Raw genomic sequence first — 19,312 nt, 5'->3', positions numbered from 1 at the left:
GAAACCATAAAGGAGCTAGCTGCTCCCTAAACCTGAGGGAAAAAGTAGATCTGTGTGGTGCAAATGGTAGACTGTGGTGGCCATAAGAATTCACCTCTCGGCCGGGTGTGGTGGCTCATGCCTGTAATCCTAGCACTTTGGGAGGCCGAGGCAGGTGGATCATGAGGTCAGGAGATCGAGACCATCCTGGCTAACACGGTGAAACCCCATCTCTACTAAAAATACAAAAAAAAAAAAAATACCACCAGGCATGGTGGTGGGCACCTGTAGTGCCAGCTACTCGGGAGGCTGAGGCAGGAGAATGACATGAACCCAGGAGGCGGAGCTTGCAGTGAGCTGAGATCACGCCACTGCACTCCAGCCTGGGCGACAGAGCGAGACTCTGTATCAAAAAAAAAAAAAAAAGAATTCACCTCTTAGGTCTTTAAATGCAAGGAATCTAAACCACCAAGGGCCCCAGCTGGGACCCTCTGCAATCCATGGCTGACTGTAGTATGAGGCCGTGCTTCTTGAAGACTGCTCCCAGCCCGTGACTGTGTGGCAGGTCCATTCCTGGGAGATGAGGCTCATCTGGTGGGTGACTTTGCTCAAAGACGTCCTGATGCTCAACTTTCCTTGGTCTGCTCTGCAGTCTAAGAGGCTTCCATTCAACCTGCCTTCCATGTTTCCCTCTCTCTCTCTCACTCAGGGTCAGATTTAATTTACACTATTTACATAGCCCAAAGCTCTCCAAGACTTCCCTGGCTCCCTCACCATTTTTTCTCACAGGTATTTCCCTAATAAACTTCTCCCACATGTAATCCTGTCTTGGCATCGGCTTCTTGGCAGACCTGGACTAAGCACCTGCCCTAAGCCCCCACATGTCAGTGATAACCTCCTACTTTGAACTGTTAGAGCACTTCCCCCGACCACTTACTTGACACTTCCCAAATGCTGCCTAGAAAATAAAATCTTTCTATGTATACATCTTCCCCATTCATTTAGAAGACTCCTGGAGATAGTCACCACTATATCACCCTGGCCAACCCCTACATGTCATGCAGTGCTATACATAAAAGGAGCTTAGTTCAACCATCCTAGGAAAGAAGTTGTCACAAGCACTGTGCTGTTCAGACAACCCTGTGGCCCAGAATTGATATTTTCCACTTAAACTTCCCAGTGTACTATCTCTTTTTCCATTCCCCAAATCAGCTACTCAAAACTGTTCTCCACTTTTCCAGGGTCCTTTAATCCTCAGTACCTTGCCCCACTTCATACATTTTCCCATATACATTGGCCCAGTAGAGGGTGTGGCATACATAGATAACTCTCAACTAAAAATCTGTGATCCTTCTTCTGCTGTGTGGAGTTGCTACTGGAAAGTGGCTGGTGAGACAGGGAGTACATTGTCATCCTTGCTCTTGCGTCCAGGAGGAGGTGGGGTCTTTAATAAACAGGGCTTGCCTTCCACTTGTCTTCTTCCCCATTCTCCAGTTGAATACAGAAAACTCTAGGGATGATGAACCCACAAGACAGAAGCAGCCTGGGTCCTTAAATCACCGCATGGGGGAAAGCTGCCCACCATGTGGAAGAATAGCTACACTAGAATGTCAGGGTGAACAAGAAGCTTCTATTATGTTAAGTAACTTAAACCTTGGGGTTTGTTACAGTTTCTAGCATTATTCTAAGTAGTATAGAGATCATCTGTCCTTTTCTAAAATCTTTCTTATGCTGGGGTGTGAGCACGTTACTTTGTCTCTGCCAATTTGATGTTCCCACTCGATACTATAAGTGGGGGAGCCCACTATGCAAAGATACTTGACATTATGAAAACTATTCACAGTGGCCTTGCGAATCCAGAAGCAGTCACAGCAAGGTCTGTCAATAGTGGTATCTAGGTCAATGTCCACTGTTCTTGTGGCATGAGCTTAGCTGTGTTTTTCTGCTTCTAGATTATCTTGCTTTTTGACTCTTTCTATCCTCCTTGATAATTCCTTCCTTCTAATAATTCATTTTCTTCTTTAGGTATCCAGGATCAGTTCCCATGTATACTGTCTTTCCCACCTACTCTGGATTCTTTTCCCAAACTAGAGTGGGATTATCACCTTTTTTTTTTTTTTTTTTTTTGAGATGGAGTCTTGATCTGTCACCCAGGCTGGAGTACAGTGGCACCATCTCGGCTCACTGCAACCTCCGCTTCCTGGGTTCAAGCAATTCCCCTGCTTCAGCCTCCCAAGTAACTGGGACTACAGGTGCACACCGTCACTCGCGGCTCATTTTTTCTTTTGTATTTTAGTAGAGACAGGGTTTCACCATATTGCCCAGGCTGGTCTCGAACTCCTGAGCTCAGGCAATCCACCCGCCTCTGCCTCCCAAAGTGCTAGGATTACAGGTATAAGCCACCGCGCCCTGCCGGGATTATCACTTATTAAACATCTGTTGCATACCCTGTACTCTATATATGTTTTCTCAATTTAATCCTTCCAACTATTCTAGAGGGTCAATATTATTATCATGATTTTATAAGTGAAAAAACTGTTGCTCAAAGAGATTAACTGATTTGTGTAGTTACACTGCTTGTTAGTATCATTTGGAATCCAGTTTTTACGGCACCAAAGCATACTTTCCATTCTACCAGAAACGCTTCACTAGTTCATAACGATGACAACACTTCTCTGCAGGGCTCTTTCTAGCCTGTGACTGGTTCTGGAAGTGAGGAATGCATCAATATTTACTTAATCCTTTCCTACATACAAAAGGGGTTGTAAAGAAAGTTCTGTTGTTGCAGCTGTTTTCTAAGCCTTCAAACAATATTGTTTTTCTTTTCACTTTTTCTTTTCCTTCCCTCCCCTGCTTCTGTCTGTCTTTCCAAAACAACAAACTAAGGGTAACTGCAGAAGGTACAGTGGTGGCACTGCAGTCTAAGAATGCTTCTTCCCAAACTTCCCTCTTTTTCTCCTTCACTCAGGATCACACTGACATCAATCACAGGGTTGAAATTTTGGGCGAGTTGGATGGGAAGAACCATATCCTAATAAAAAGTAATGATTGTTATTACTTTTTTTTTTTTTTTTTGAGACGGAGTCTTGCTCTGTTGCCCAGGCTGGAGTGCAGTGCGTGTCCTTGGCTCACTGCAAACTCTAACTCCCGGTTCAAGCCATTCTGCTTCAGCCTTCCAAGTAGCTGGGATTACAGGCGTGCACCACCATGCCCAGCTAATTTTTGTACTTTCAGTAGAGACGGAGTTTCACTGTGTTAGCTAGGCTGGTCTTGAACACCTGACCTCAAATGATCCGTCCGCCTCCGAAAGTGCTGGAATAACAGGCACGAGCCACCGCACCCAGCCTTGAAAATACGTTTGTCAAGTAGGAAGATAAAACCTATTTTATTTAAAAGTTTGTGTATCAAAAGACACGGTCAAAAGAGTGCAAAGGGCTGGGCGTGGTGGCAATCTTTATTACTTTTGATGTTCCCCAGTGAGTATATCTTAAATGTCAACACCACCCGTGGGAAACTAGATAGGTTTCCCATGCTTCATGGGAAAGAAGCTGGCTCTAGTAATGGAGCTGAGCGTCAGATAATCCCCTCTTCACAGAGAAACTAGAGTTGCAAGGGAGAAAGTTCTTTCAATGACTGAATACCCCATGTATCTGGAACCACTGGGTACTGGAAACATAGAAATAAAAATGATAGAGTCCTTATCCAAAATAAGCTTATAATCCAGTAGGGAGTCATATATGAATAGCTAATTTGTTTCCAGTTTCTAGATGTTAACCTCAATTGCTTTAGAACAGCATAATTCATACCAAAAGCTCAAAATCACCCATTATAATAAAAATAATTGTGAAAGTATCATAACTCACAGAGTCTTTTAGAAATGCAGGAGGAATTATAAAAGAAAAAGAAGAAGAGAGGCCACTAATTAAAAGAAACATTTCTTAATCTAGTGCCATGACTCTTGTCTTAGAATTTTCTACGCAGCTGGAAGAGGGATAGGAAAAGTGAGGATGGAGAATGAGGGAAAAAGAAAGAGTATTTCTTGTATCACAGCTGCGCTTTGACTTGCCTGTAACCCAGTATCAGTATCCAGAAGGGAGAGAATCACTAAGGCTGTTTTGGTTGAAATAGGAAAGGGCATCCTCACGGAGTTAGGGTCAGTATATTCAGAAGGCAAGACTGGAGCTGTTCTTGTGAGTTCAGGGGCTCTTTGAATCTACCTCCCGTTTCGTATCTTCTACCGTTCCAGCCAGGTGAACCGAGCATACCACGGTTCTCAAAACATACATCCCCATTCCATTACCAGGGATGCATTTTTTGTTTTGTGTTGTTTTGTTTTTGTTTTGAGACAAGGTCTCTCTAAGTTGCTCAGGCTGGAGTTCATAGGCATAATCATAACACACTGCAGCCTCAAACTCCTGGGCTCACACGACTCTTGGCCTCTCCAGTAGCTGGGACTACAGGTGTGTGCCACTGCCTGTGGCTAAGGTATAAATCTAAATGGAATTGGAGCATATTGTAGGTAGCAACGGTGAGGTCATCAGCAAAATCTGAAGAAGTGGGCTGGATGCGGTGGCTCACACCTGTAATCCCAGCACTCTGGGAGTCCAAGGCAAGTGATCGCTTGAGCTCAGGAGTTCGAGACCAGCCTGAGCAACACAGCAAACTCCCATCTCTACAAAAAATACAAAACTTAGCCAGGTGTGGTGGTGCGCACCTATCCCAGCTACTTGGGGGCTGAGGTGGGAGGATTGCTTGTGCCTGGGAGGGTGGGGCTTCAGTGAGCTGCCTTTGTGCCATTGTACTCTAGCCTGGGTGACAAAGTGAGACTCTGCCTCAAAAAAAAAAAAAAATCTGGAGAAGTAATTTTTTTTCTTTTCAAGATGAGGGTCTTGCCATTCTGCAACAGATTCTCGAAGCCAGGAGTTACAGCACTATAATCCCAAAATGCTGGGATTGCAGGCATGAGCCACCAGGCCCCACCATGAAGTAATTTTAAAGCAACATATCAAGGTGGTACTGTCACAGAAATAGGAACAAACTATGGGAATACAAAAGAAGAATGCAGTAATTTTCTGGGATGGAAGGCACATTAGGTATTAGAAGGAAGGGAAGTAATGCCATCAGGAAAAGCAAGACAGCGAAGGGAGTGTTCTTGGAGAAAGATACCTAGTGGGCTGGAGGGAAGGTAGGAGAAAGCCTCAAGCAAAGAACTTAACTGGGTGGAGAAGAAAATAAGGAGACAGTGGTGGCCTGAGGGCTCGTGTGCATGGGGCAGACTTGTGTTTCACAGGGCTCACCTTGCTGGGAGACTGAGGGGTGGAAGTAGAGAAGGGGCAGATTGTTAAGTTGAGGACAGGGGAAAAGGAGAAGCTAAGAGACAGGAAGACAGACAACTGGTTAGTGAAGAATAGAGAGACAGGAACCATAGAGTACAGAGGCCAGGGCTGCATATTCAGCATCAGTAGGAACAACATAAATGATTCTGGCCAGACCAAGGATTTCCACATGAAGTTTGGTGACCAGACACCTGGGGGGCACTCAGGTAATCAGAGAAAGTGGAAGTCTCTCTCACCTAGACAGTACTGTTAAAATGTAGAACTTGATAAAAGCTATCAATGAGAAACAAAAAGCAGATGCAAGTTTAGAGGAAGAAGAGGTGCTTGTAACTGAGAAATTGTGGATATGCTTTGTAGAAGAAACGGTGTTTGGGACAGGATGCATGGGCTTTGGACATGCAGAAATGGGGTTGGGGAGAACAGCAAGGAACAGCAAGAATCCGTGGTGACCTAGTATAGTGGGTTGAATTGTGTCCCCCTAAAAGACATGTCCAAGTCCTAAGACCTGGTATCTGTGGATGCGACCTTATTTGGGAATAGGGTCTTTGCAGATGTAATTAAGTTTAGGATTTCTTTCTTTTTTTTTTTTTTTTGAGACGGAGTCTCACTCTGTCGCCCAGGCTGGAGTGCAGTGGCACGATCTCGGCTCACCACAAGCTCCGCCTCCTGGGTTCACGCCATCCTCCTGCCTCAGCCTCCCGAGTAGCTGGGACTACAGGCGCCCGCCACCTCGCCCGGCTAGTTTTCTGTATTTTTTTAGTAGAGACGGGGTTTCACCGTGTTAACCAGGATGGTCTCGATCTCTTGACCTCGTGATCCGCCCGTCTCGGCCTCCCAAAGTGCTGGGATTACAGGCTTGAGCCACCGCGCCCGGCCAAGTTTAGGATTTCTAAATGAGGTCATCTTAGATTTAGGATGGGCCCTAAATTCAATGACTGGTGACTCATAAGAGAAAGGGGAGGCTGGGCATGGTGGCTCACGCTTGTAATCCCAGCACTTTGGGAGGCCGGGGCAGGCAGATCGCGAGGTCAGAAGTTCAAGACCATCCTGGCCAATATGGTGAAACCCTGTCTCTACTAAAAATACAAAAACTAGCTGGGCCTGGTGGTGCGGCGCCTGTAGTCCCAGCTACTCGGGAGGCTGGGCAGGAGAATCACTTGAACTGGGGAGGCAGAGGTTGCAATGAGCCGAGTTCATGCCACTGCACTCCAGCCTGGTGACAGAGGGAGACTCCATCTCAAAAAAAAAAGAAAAAAGAAAAAGGAAGAGAGGTCACAGATACCAGGATACAGGGAAGAAGGCCACACAAAGACAGAGGTAGAGATGGGTATCAGGCTGCCACAAAACAAGGAACACCAGAGCTTCCAGAAGCCGGAAGAGGCAAGAAAGGATTCTGTCCTGGAGCCTTTGGAGAGAGCATAGCCCTCAACACATCTTGATTTTGGACTCCTGGTTCCCCAAACTGTGAGAGAACACATTTCTGTTGTTTTACCACTAACTTTGTGGTAATTTGCTACAGCAGCCCAAGGAAATTAAAATACCTAGCATAATTTGTATGAGTTCTGCCAGCTACCATGGGCAGTCTGTTAGCAGAATCAGAATGATCCAAAAGAAGCCTTGGGCCAAGGCACCGGTGATCTAAATGGAATTCAAGGGCTTGAGGGAGGCCAGAGTGTACAGTAGGCAGACTGAGGGAATTAAAAGGTTACACGGAAAAGATGGACCAGATTCAGTGTGAAGGGCGTGGGAAAGGTAGCAGAAAAGGAGGTGATAGAGAGAACTGCCAGGTTCCACTCCTAGACGTGAAGCAATTCTTAGTGATTACAAAGCCCAGTGTGTGGGCGGCTGGAGTGGAACAGAGTTGAAGGCCCTTCATGTTGAGAAGGCTGAGGAATTCCTAGGCCATAGAATCAGAGGATATCAGCATGAAGACTGAATGGAGTCTGAGAATGGCAGTGGAAGGCAGGGAAGGGGAAAAGTGAGCCCGATGTGGAAATCACAGGACAAGGGAGAGGAGGGCTTGTGGTGGAGGTCAGGGGAATGCTGAAAGGGTGGTACCAACAGAGGGTAAAAACGGCAAGTGAAAAGCAGCTCAGCAAGAATGGAAACAGCGGCCAGGCATGGTGGCTCACGCCTGTAATCCCAGCACTTTGGGAGGCTGAGGTGGGCGGATCATGAGGTCAAGGAGATTGAGACCATCCTAGCTAATATGGTGAAACTCCGTCTCTACTAAAAATACAAAAAAATTAGCCGGGCGTGGTGGCAGGCACCTGCAGTCCCAGCTACTCAGGAGGCTGAGGCAGGAGAATGGTGTGAACCCGGGAGGCGGAGTTTGCAATCAGCTGAGATCGCACCACTGCACTCCAACCTGGGCGACAGAGTGAGACTTCGTCTCAAAAAAATAAAAATAAAATAAATAAATAAATAAATAAAAAGAATAGAAACAGCTAGAAGCAGCTCTGGAAAAAGGAACAAATCAGCTGTGCTCTTTTTTTCTTCCTTTTCTCTTTTTTTTTTTGAGACGGAGCCTGGCTCTGTGGCCCAGGCTGGAGTGCAGGGGCGCAATCTCGGCTTACTGCAAGCTCCCCCTCCCGGGTTCACGCCATTCTCCTGCCTCAGCCTCCTGAGTAGCTGGGACTACAGGCATCTGCCACCACGCCTGGCCATTTTTTACTTTTTTTATTTTTAGTCCAGACGGGGTTTCACCGTGTTAGTCAGGATGGTCTTGATCTCCTGACCTCGTGATCCGCCTGCCTCCGCCTCCCAAAGTGCTGGGATTACAGGCATGAGCCACCGCGCCGGGCCTGCTCTTTCCCATAGAGCCCAGGGAGTCAGAAAAGATAAGGATTTCTCAAGGTGGCTTGGAAAATGTGTGTAGTCTGGGGACAACTGGGTTGGGTTCCATGTCTTTTAAATTTTTTTAAATTTTATTTCTTTTTAGAGACAGTCTTGCTCTGTCACCCAGGCTGGAATGCAGTGGCGCCATTATAGCTCACTGCAGCCTCAAACTCCTAGGCTCGAGGGATCATCCTGCCCAAGCCTCTGGAATAGCTAGGACTACAAGTGTGTACCACCATTGCTGGCTAACATTTTAATTTTTTGCAGAGATAATGTCTTGCTATGCTGCCCAGGCTGGTCTCAAACTCTTGGCCTCAAGCAGTCCTCCTACTTCAGTCTCCTCAAGTGCTGAGATTACAGATGCGAGTCACTGTGCATGGCCTAGGCTCTAGGTCTTATTAAGAATTTTTTTTTTTTTTTTTGAGACGGAGTCTCGCGCTGTCGCCCAGGCTGGAGTGCAGTGGCACGATCTCGGCTCACTGCAAGCTCCGCTTCCCGGGTTCACGCCATTCTCCTGCCTCAGCCTCCTGAGTAGCTGGGACTACAGGCGCCCACCACCGCGCCCGGCTAATTTTTTGTATTTTTAGTAGAGACGGGGTTTCACTGTGGTCTCGATCTCCTGACCTTGTGATCCGCCCGCCTCGGCCTCCCAAAGTGCTGGGATTACAGGCTTGAGCCACCGCGCCCGGCCAAGAATTTTAAGTAGAATTTAAGCTAGGACTCTTGGGGTCTAATCTCGGCATCAAAGAAACACAGTTCAGCAATAACAATGTGAATTTTCAGCCTGGGCAACATAGAGAAACCATTGTCTCTACAAAAAAATTAGAAAATTAGGGCCAGGTGTGGTGGCTAACACCTGTAATCTCAGCACTTTGGGAGGACAAAGTGGGCGGATCTCTTGAGATCAGGAGTTCAAGGCCAGCCTGGCCAACATGGTGAAACCCCGTCTCTACTAAAAATACAAAAAAATTAGGCACAGTGGCATGCACCTGTAGTCCCAGCTACTTGGGAGGCTGAGGCAGGAGAATCTTGAATCCGGGAGGTGGAGGTTGCAATGAGCGAAGATGTGCACTCTAGCATTCCAGCCTGGGTGACAGAAGGAGACTCTGTCTCAAAAAATAAAAAAATAAAAAATTAGCCAGGCTTGGTGGCATATGCCTGTAGTCCCACCTATGTGGGAGGCTTAGGTGAAGAATTGCTTGAGCCCAGGAGGTCAAGGCTATAGTGAGTCATTATCACAACGCTGCACTCTAACCTGGAGAACAGAACAAGACCCTATCTCAAAAAAAGAAAAAATAAAGATAAATGTAAATTTTAAGCACTTCATTTTTTACTCAGTTAAGACACACACACACACACACACACACACACACACACCCCCAAGGAGAGAAGTACATAATTAATGCACAACAAAAATCTTAAAAATCTAGCCGGCATGGTAGCATGTACCTGTAGTCCCAGCTACTCAAGAGGCTGAGGGGGGAGGATCACCTGAGCCCAGGAGTTTGAGGCTGCAGTGAGCTGTGATCCTGTCAATCCACTCCAGCCTGGGTGACAGAGTGAGACCCTGTCTCAAAAAATAAAAAAAATCTTTAAAATCTCTTCTGTCCACATGGATGACAGCTATTCTCACAAATTTCCTCTCTCTCACTCCCTTTACTCCTAACCACCCCAAACTCTATTGTGAGAAGACATCTGGACTGTACTGAATATAGTAACTGAGAGCCCCAGCTGTTGCTCTGAAATTCACTGCTGAAATTTGCACTGAGGTCACACCTTCCATGGGCTGCTCCCAGCATAGCTGCAGCAAAAATACTTTGGCTCCTGTACTCCCCAACAACCTTGCTGAACTTTCCTTAAAACTGCACGGTATTCTGAGAAGCTCCCACCCACCTTCCTTCCTTCCCTCTCTTCCTGACTGGAGGTCAGATTTGCATTGCAATCTGATGGGCCTCCCAGCTTTTCCCACTGTCTCCCCACTTACTCTCACAGGTGGTTTCTCTAACTGATTTCTTTCTTTTTTCTTTTCTTCTTTTTTTTTTTTTTGAGATGGAATCTTGCTCTGTCACCCAGGCTGGAGTGCAGTGGTGCGATCTTGGTTCACTGCAACCTCCACCTCTCAGGTTCAGGTGATTCTCCTGCCTCAGTCTCCCGAGTAGCTGGGATTATAGGTGTGCTTCACCATGCCCGGTTAATTTTTGTCTTTTTAGTAGAGCTGGGGTTTCACCATCTCGGCCAGGCTGGTCTCCAACTCCTGACCTCAGGTGATCTGCCTGCCTTGGCCTCTCAAAGTGCTGGGATTACAGAAGTGAGCCACTGCACCTGGCCCCCTTATTTGATTTCTTGCATGTTAATTCCCCACTTGGCAGTTGCTTCTCTGAAGACCCAGACTAAATTGTGACCTCTTCCATTTCCTCCTTCCTACCATTGCACTGATCCTTGCTGAAAGTTGTAACTGACTGGGCTAGAATGGCCAGAAAATGTTGGCACCTCACTGTCCCCCATCCATCCTCATTCCTTGTGGAAGGAAGTGAACAAATACTCTGAAATGTATCACTGTCCTTCACTTGAAGGAGAACTCATGAAAATTTCTGGTACATAAGACCATCTCAGGATACTACTGGTAATCTAGTAGGTAACACTTAAAGAGTACTTCACATTTGCCAGGCATTATGTAGGAGCTTTATGTGCATTCTCACATTTAAACCTTATGACTTGGCCAGTGTGGTGGCTCACCCCTGTAATCCCAAAACTTTGGGAGGCCAAGGCGGGCGGATCACTTGAGGTCAGGAGTTCGAGGCAAGCCTGGCCAACATGGTGAAACTCCATCTCCACCAAAAATACAAAAAAATTAGCTGGGCATGATGGCACATGCCTGTAATCCCAGCTACTTGGGAGGCTGAGGCAGAAGAATTGCTTGAACCTGGGATGGTGAGGTTGCAGTAAGCCGAGATTATACCACTGCACTCGACCCTGAGTGACAGAGCAAGACCCTGTCTCAAAAAAAAAATAAAAAATAATAAATAAATAAATAGATAAATAAAAATAAACTTTACAACTCTGAGGTAGAACTATTATTATTCCAGTTTTACGTAAGTGGAAACTGAGGCTAAGTTGTCCAAGTCACACAGAAGTAACTGGCAGAGTTGGAACTAACCTCAGGACAGTCTAACACCAATGACTGGGCTCTTGTCATTATGTCATGGGTAAGAAACTCAGAACACAAGGGTTTCACAGATCACCCCCTCTCCACTTTTACTGAGGAAACTGAGATGCTTAGGTGAATGACCCTGTGTTATCCAGGAAGTCAGGGCAGAAGTTAAGATTTGCACCCAGGTGTTGACTCCAGATTTTCAGCTCTACTGTCTCAGATAGTGAGAAAACTAAGAGATCAGGGTGATTCCTGTCTCACTATGGAGAAAAAAACTCAAACACAGCATCCAGTTGGGGGACTAAGGACAGGAAAGCAGCCTAGAGCATAGTGGTATTAGAGGGCAACTACTGGATAGTTCAACCTCCTCCTACCCCCACCCACCTGCCCCAAGTTGGAGCTTGCACCTGAGGTCTGAGGAACAACATTACAGATCTATAGAACTATGGAGGACAGTGAGGAAGAAGTGGAGGGAGAGAGGACTAGCTGGAGGAAGCAGTTAAGTTCAGTGAGCCTCCCTGTGTTGGGTTTTCTACTAAGCACTGGTTATCTAAAGTTAAATAAGAAAAACTTCCTTGCTTCTGAGGATCAGGATAGACTGCATGGAGGAGATGATACCTGAGCAGGTTTCAGAGCCTGAAAAGACATAGAGGAGTGGGCAAAAACCTCTGGACTCACATGCAATTGCCTATTTGCTAGCTCGATTCAATTTCACAAATACATTCTAAAGGTCTTCTCTGCGTTGGGCCTTGTTCCAGGTGCTGGGACCACAGTGGTGAGTAAATCAGCTACAGTCCCTGCCCTCTGGCTGGAAAGTCTGCCTAGGAAGACAGCTAAACAATCTTAACACAGTGTGAGATGTGCTTTATGTAAGAAACCTACAGAGTATTGTGGGACAAAGGAGTCCAATTGTCCCCAGGCCAAAGCAAGTCCCAATTTCTGGACATGAAAAAATTCTTCACAATCTAATGCCATTCTCACTTTCCCATCTCATTTACCACCATTTCCCCAAAAGCTGGGAACACAACCAAATATGTGTGTGTGTGTGTCTGTGTATGTGAATCTGAACATGCCAGGCCTTTGCTCACACTACTTCTGTTCCCTGGCATATGGATGCTTTCTTGGAGATACTCTCCTCAACACACTCAGCCTTACTCAAATTCTCTCTTGTGCTCCCAAGGCCAGCCCTTTGTCCATCTGCCTCTCTAGGTTGGTGAAGTCTTTAAAGCAAGGACCCAAATGCAAGGTCAAGAGTACCCATTATGGAGTTATACAGATACAGGTGGGCTTTGCCTAGACAGGAGGCTTTGGCATTTTAGCTGCCCTGTCTATCTAGATGAACAGTTCTTACTCCAGGAAATGCAATGAGTACTGATGTTTAGTTCTTGGCACATGGTAGGTGCTCAAAAATGTTTTCTGAGTTGAATTGCTTTAACATTAAGGTTGTAGGTCAGAATTTGCACTTTATGAAGGCCCTGGCTATGAGCTGGATCATGGAAAGGCTCATGATCAACTTTAGCAGTTTTCTGTGGCTAAAAATGAGAAATACAAAGCATGTTCTTTGTCTTGAAGACCTGCCTGAGTGGGAGAAACAGATGGTCAAGCTCTCAACAGTACAATTCCAAATTCTTAGAGCAGTGGTTCTTAAACTTTAGTAAGCAGATCAGAATTTAGTAGCAAGCAGATCAGAATCACCTAAAGGTCATCTGCTAAAACAGATGGCTGGCCCCAGCCCCAGAGTTTCTGATTTAAAGGTCTGGGGTAAACTCTGAGAATTCAAGCTTGCAGTTCCAACTCACTCCCAGGTGATACTGAAGTTGCTGGATTGATAAGATTCCCTCCTTGTCCAAACATTGGTCAGGCTCTTCTGAGCTGTCTCTTTGACTAGGCTTGAGCTTGGGCTTCCATGTCTTTCCTTGTGGAATTCCATTTTAGAAAGAATCTTGCCAAGTCAGTTTAGCCAGAATCCTCCATTCCTGATATCTGATTACTCTCCATATCTGGTTTTGATCCATACCGCCACCATCCCCCAGGTGATGTTCGGTTACCCTGACCTGCCTTTGGCAGGAATCCTGTTAGGTCGATTTAGCCAGATTCCCCGCCGATGTTTCCTCTTAGTAATTTTCCATTCCCTGACTTCCACACACTGCCCCTTAGCTATAAATTCCCACTTTGCTATATTCAGCCCAATCGCTCTGACTTACTGCAAAACTCTATCCCTACCTCTGTCAGATTGGGCCTGAATAAAGTTTGCCCTACCATTCTTAAACATGAGTAATTGTCATGAATAATTTTTTCTTTAATGGGATTCATACTTTGAGAACTACTGATTAGAGGTTAAGGGTCCTGTGCTCATTATTTGGCACATATAATGATAGGTCTCTGAGTTTAAATCCTAGCCAACCACATCGTTAGTCTTGGCTTTTTTGTCAGTCTTGGCTTTTTTTTTTTTTTTTTTTTTTTTGAGACAGGGTTTTGCCCAGGCTGGAGTGCAGTGATGCAATCACGGATCACTGCAGCCTCGACCTCCTGGGCTCAAGCAGTCCTCCAGCCTTAGTCTCCCAAGTAGCTGGGGTCACAGATGCAAGTTGCCATGCCCAGCTAATTTTTAATTTTTTTGTAGAGGTGGGATCTCACTATATTGCTCAGGCTGGTCTTGGGCTCCTGGGCTCACCTACATCGGCCTCAATCTTGCCTCTTGATCAAATCACTCATCTCTTCATTTACCTCATCTGTGAAATCCAGATAATAAGCCAGTGCGTGGGAAGTGCAAAAAGCAACACCTGGCACAATGCTTAATAAATGTTGGTTAAATCCTATAATCTTATTTTCTGTAGGAAGTGGGACGACAAAGTTAGGGGTCTAGGAGGTCAGAGAAGAGTAAGGACTATGTCCCTTTCTTGTGCAGCCAGGCGGGCCCTGTACTTTTTGTCTGCGCGACCCTCCTCGGGCAGCATCGGGTCTCGAACTCCCACGCCTTACTCCCAAGCAGGTTCTGTAGTCCAGCCCCCAGTTTCCCTACAGTCAGCCGATGCTGCGCAAGCGCCTTAACCACGCTTTACGCACATGCGTACTCAGGTGCGCCGATAGGGGACGCGCCGGCACAGCAAAAATGGCAGCGGCATTACGGGTGGCGGCGGCTGGGGCAAGGCTCAGCGTTCTGGCGAGCGGTCTCCGCGCCGCGATCCGCGGGCTTTGCAGCCAGGCCACCTCTGTTAACGAACGCATCGAGAACAAGCGCCGGACCGCGCTGCTGGGAGGAGGCCAACGCCGTATTGACGCGCAGCACAAGCGAGTGAGTCCTGAGGGGCCTTAGTGAGTCCCGCCCCTGGCGTCCACGACCTATCACAGCGTGCCCGGCTTGTGGCGTCCGAGGCTTCCCTGCCAATCCGCACGGTGCTTGGAGGGGCGGGGGCGAGGGTGTTCACTTTGAAAACCTGTAGCATTTCTCGTGGAGGCGGGTATAACGAGCAGAAGCACCTGTGTGCTTCTTCACAGTGTTTAACCCTTGGGATTTAGACAGATCTGGCTGGTCTCCAGCCAGCTCACCACTTAAACTTTTGGGCAACGTATTAAATCTCTGTGCGTCATTTTAATAATTCTTCCTTCACAAGCGTATCGTTAGACCATAGATAGCAAAACGATAGGCACTCGGTAAAAACGATGTGCTTGTTCTTCTCGTGCCCCATGAAAGAGTGATGGTAGATTCTTTCTCCTTTGTGGAAGCAGGAAAACTGAACTTAGGCATACTCCACTAACATGAAGTGGGGGATGTGCGCGTGCAGGGAACTTGTGGAACGTCTGCCCGCAGAATGCCTGGTCAAGCTCTTTAGGGCCTTAGCATGCCTCGCCTTGATGGGTAGCAAAGGCATGTGTCGGAAGCAGGTGACTTTCTGGGAGTGCGCAGGCTACTCTCGATGTTTGGCTGGACTGACCAGCTGAGGTTCTGCCACCCACCGCCTGGGTTTTGAGGCGAGAATCGCAGCTGGCCTTCGGAGATAGGCTAGGTGGCCCATTTTGGAGAGGTGACCCCTGACTAGAAACCAGGCTTGCCCAGTGTGTCCATGACTCGTGGGTGTGTCTGGACTGTTGTGCTGAACGAATTAAAGAACCAACGGGAAGGTGCAGAAGTGAAACTCTTACAGGTGAAGAGTATTCAGGCACAACTCACAACCATGAGGGAGGCACTGGGGGAGGGATGGGGTCTTAAAGTGAGGGGATTTGAACAACTCTATATTTGTCTAGTATTGATTCAGGTGTCATAAATTCGCATTTGACAAGGACCCGAAGGTGACAGTTCCTTTTGACACGAGAGTAAAATGTAAATTTAGTGATGGTTTGTGGTACTAGGAGTGCTTTCTCTCTCTCCCCTGGGGCTGCTCTGTTAGGGCTGAGGGAGATGTTAGATCATCCTCTGGAAAGGCCTGTCAGTGTTCCTGTACAACTCTTTCTGTTGGGGCCTATTGCTCAATGCCTCCCTGGAACATCACCCAGCCCTTTCCCAGTTAGATCCTACTGGGTTTAGATGAAGCCTCCAGAAGCTGTTTTTCTTTTGCCAAAGTTGACTTAGGAGGCAGATTTAATATGAACCCCCTCCTGCACCCCTTTTTATTTTTATTTTTTGACACGGAGTTTCTCTCTTGTTGCCCAGGCTGGAGTGCCGTGGTGCGATCTTGGCTCATTGCAACCTCCGCCTCCCAGGTTCAAGCCATTCTCCTGCCTCAGCCTCCTGAATCTCAGCCTCCCGAGTAGCTGGGATTACAGGCGCCCACCACCATGCCTGGCAACTTTTTTTTTTTGTATTTTTAGTAGAGACAGGGTTTCATGTTGGCCAGGCTGGTCTTGTACTCCTGACCTCAAGTGATCCACCCACTTTGGCATCCCAAAGTGTTGGGATTACAGGCGTGAGCCACTGCGCCCAGCCCTGCACCCCTTTTTAAACAATTTTTGACCATTTCCATAGATTTTCCCAGAAGAGGAATTAGTGGGTGAAAGGGTGTAAGTTTTTTATTTATTTATTTTTTTGAGACAGAGTCTCACTCTGTTGCCCAGGCTAGAGTGCAGCGGCTGACTGCAACCTCCGCTTCCCAGCTTCAAGCAATTCTCCTGCCTCAGCCTCCAGAGTACCTGGGGTTACAAGTATGTGTCACCACATCTGGCCAATTTTTGTATTTTTAGTAGAGATGGGGGTTTCACCATGTTGGCCAGGCTGGTCTTGAACTCCTGACCTCAGGTGATCCACCCACCTCTGCCTCCCAAAGTGCTGGGATTACAGAATTTTTTTTTTTCCCTTGAGACAGAGTCTTACTCTGTCACCCAGGCTGGAGGGCAGTGGTGTAATCACGGCTCACTGCATCCTCTACCTTCTGGGCTCCAGTGATCCTTCCACTTCAGCCTCCTACCCAGCTAATATATATATATATTTTTTTTTTTGGTAGAGACACGGTCTTGCTTTGTTGCCCAGGCTGGTCTCAACTCCTGGGCTCAAGCAATCCTCCCACCTTGGCCTTCCAAAATGCTGGGATTACAGGTGTGAGCCACAGTGCCTGGTCAGTATAAATACATTTTAAAAATCTGTATATATGTTGCCAAATTGGTTTCCTAAAAATGTATTCTACTTTACATGACAGTGTATACGATTGCCTTTTTTTTTTTTTTTTTTTTTTTTTAAACACAACTTCACCAGCTTTGGCTACTCTCCTAAGGGGGAAATAATAGCCAATTTGAGGTATGTGGTTTTTTGTTGTTATTGGGGAAAGGGATGGTAGGCTAGGGTATTTGCCTCGGGCTGACAGCTTGCGAGCCCAAGCAATGGAGGCTTTTTTTTTTCTTTTTTGAGACGGTGTCTCACCCTGTCGCCCAGGCTGGAGTGCAGTGGGCCGTCTTGGCTCACTGCAACCTCCGCCTCCTGGGTTCAAGCGATTCTCATGCCTCAGCCTCCTGAGTAGCTGGGACTACAGGTGCGTGCCACTATGCCCCGCTAATTTTTTTTTTTTTTGTATTTTTAGTAGAGACAGGGTATCACCGTGTTAGCCAGGATGGTCTCGATCTCCTGACTTCATCTGCCTGCCTCGGCCTCCCAAAGTGCTGGGATTACAGGTGTGAGCCACCGAGCCTGGCCTTTTTTTCTTTTTCTTTTCTTTTCTTTCTTTCTTTTTTAAAGACAGGTTCTCGCTTTATTGCTCAGGCTGGAGTGTGGTGGGGTGATCACGGCTCACTACAACCTCCGCTTCCCAGGTTCAAGTGATTCTTCTGCCTCAGCCTCTTGAGTAGCTGGGATTACAGGCACGTGCCACCACTCCCAGCTAATTTTTGTATTTTTCAGTAGAGACCAGGTTTCGCCATGTTGTCCAGTTGGTCTCAAGCTCCCGGGCTCAAGTGATGCTCGTCTCAGCCTCCCAAAGTGCTGGGACTACAGGTGTGAGCCACCATGCCCAGCTGAGGCTCTTGATAGATTGAGAGCTCCAACCTCATCTCCTCAAAGAAGTATTTTTTTTTTTTTTTAAAAGGAGTTTCGCTCTTGTTGCCCAGGCTGGAGTGTAATGGCGCGCAATCTCAGCTCACCGCAAGCTCCGCCCCCTGGGGGTTCCAGCGATTCTCCTGCCTCAGCCTCCCGAGTTGCTGGGAATACAGGCGCATGCCACTACACCCGGCTAATTTTGTCTTTTTTGGTAGAGACGTGGTTTCTCCATGTTGGTCAGGCTGGTCTCGATCTGACCTTGTGATCCGCCCGCCTCGGCCTCCCAAAATGCTGGAATTACAGGCGTGAGCCACCGCGCCCGGCCCAAAGAAGCATTTTTAAACTCAAGTGAGCTCTTTAGCATTTTGTGTCCCACTCCCCTTCTACTCAGCCACTCCCTGCTTTGGGGTCATCTCTGTGTCACAGTGTCACTGTCAGGTGTGGGGTCCCTAAGCAGGGGATAGGATAGTAGGAGAAGGAGAAATCCACAGAGGAGGCAGGAGAAGAACCAGGAAGTAGTGTGTCCTTGAGGTGGGAGCTGGGAGCAGCAGGGACCCTCGTGAGGTGAGATGTGCTTCTGTAGGTCTCCCTAGAAAAAACCTGCGTCAGATCCTTTCACTAAGCCTGCTTTAGTTTCCACCACCTGCTTCTGCATTCTTTTTATGGCTCCTTAGGTCTCCAGTAAGTACTTGGGGAACTAGTTAATTGTGTTCCAGGGTCAGGTTCTCCTTATCCCTACTTCTCTACCTTTTCCTCCCCCTATTTCCTTATTCATCTTCCACAGTTGGGTGGCTTCTGGTGCACACTGCCCTGATTTCCATGTCATCTAAAGTCTTTTTTTTTTTTTTTTTGAGACAGAGTCTCGCTCTGTAGCCCAGGCTGGAGTGCAGTGGCCGGATCTCAGCTCACTGCAAGCTCCGCCTCCCGGGTTTACGCCATTCTCCTGCCTCAGCCTTCCCGAGTAGCTGGGACTACAAGCGCCCGCCACCGCGCCCGGCTAGTTTTTTGTATTTTTTAGTAGAGACGGGGTTTCACCATGTTAGCCAGGATGGTCTCGATCTCCTGACCTCGTGATCCGCCCGTCTCGGCCTCCCAAAGTGCTGGGATTACAGGCTTGAGCCACCGTGCCCGGCCATCTAAAGTCTTATAACACCTATCTGCCTTGGACAGGTTGGACAGAATGGAAGCATTTGCATTGAGATGAATGGGCAAATCTGCCCTTCAAGCTTTCCCATGAACAGCCCTTGCTTTGCTTACTAAATTGTCTGTGATGACATCACTGAGTGATCTTTGTTCCATTGTAGGGAAAGCTAACAGCCAGGGAGAGGATCAGTCTCTTGCTGGACCCTAGCAGCTTTGTTGAGAGCGACATGTTTGTGGAACACAGATGTGCAGATTTTGGAATGGCTGCTGATAAGAATAAGGTATTTGTTCAAATGGTGGTGTGAACACTTTTTAGGTGTGGCTCAGCTGGCCTACCCACTAGAATAATAATAAATCTATAAGGCTTTTATCTGAAGTCCTCTGCAGAGGCACTGCAGGCATCAC

General features: G+C 47.2%; 1 protein-coding gene across 2 annotated transcripts in view; it reads left to right on the top strand.

The window, feature by feature from the left end:
• Positions 1–14,272: 14,272 nt before the first annotated feature.
• Positions 14,273–19,312, top strand: part of PCCB (propionyl-CoA carboxylase subunit beta) — a 91,065-nt gene continuing 86,025 nt past the window's right edge. The window contains exons 1-2 of one of the 2 annotated variants that reach the window (XM_003895074.4): positions 14,273–14,599; positions 19,069–19,188. In XM_003895074.4, coding sequence (XP_003895123.3) covers positions 14,336–14,599; positions 19,069–19,188 — 384 coding nt within the window. In that variant the 5' untranslated portion in view covers positions 14,273–14,335. The remainder of the gene's footprint in view (positions 14,600–19,068; positions 19,189–19,312) is intronic. The other variant, XM_031663745.1, reaches the window with a different exon arrangement.

The sequence above is a fragment of the Papio anubis genome, chromosome 2, assembly GCF_008728515.1.
Source record: "Papio anubis isolate 15944 chromosome 2, Panubis1.0, whole genome shotgun sequence".
NCBI classification, from domain to species: Eukaryota; Metazoa; Chordata; class Mammalia; order Primates; family Cercopithecidae; genus Papio; species Papio anubis.
This window is presented reverse-complemented; position numbering and strand designations above follow the sequence as displayed.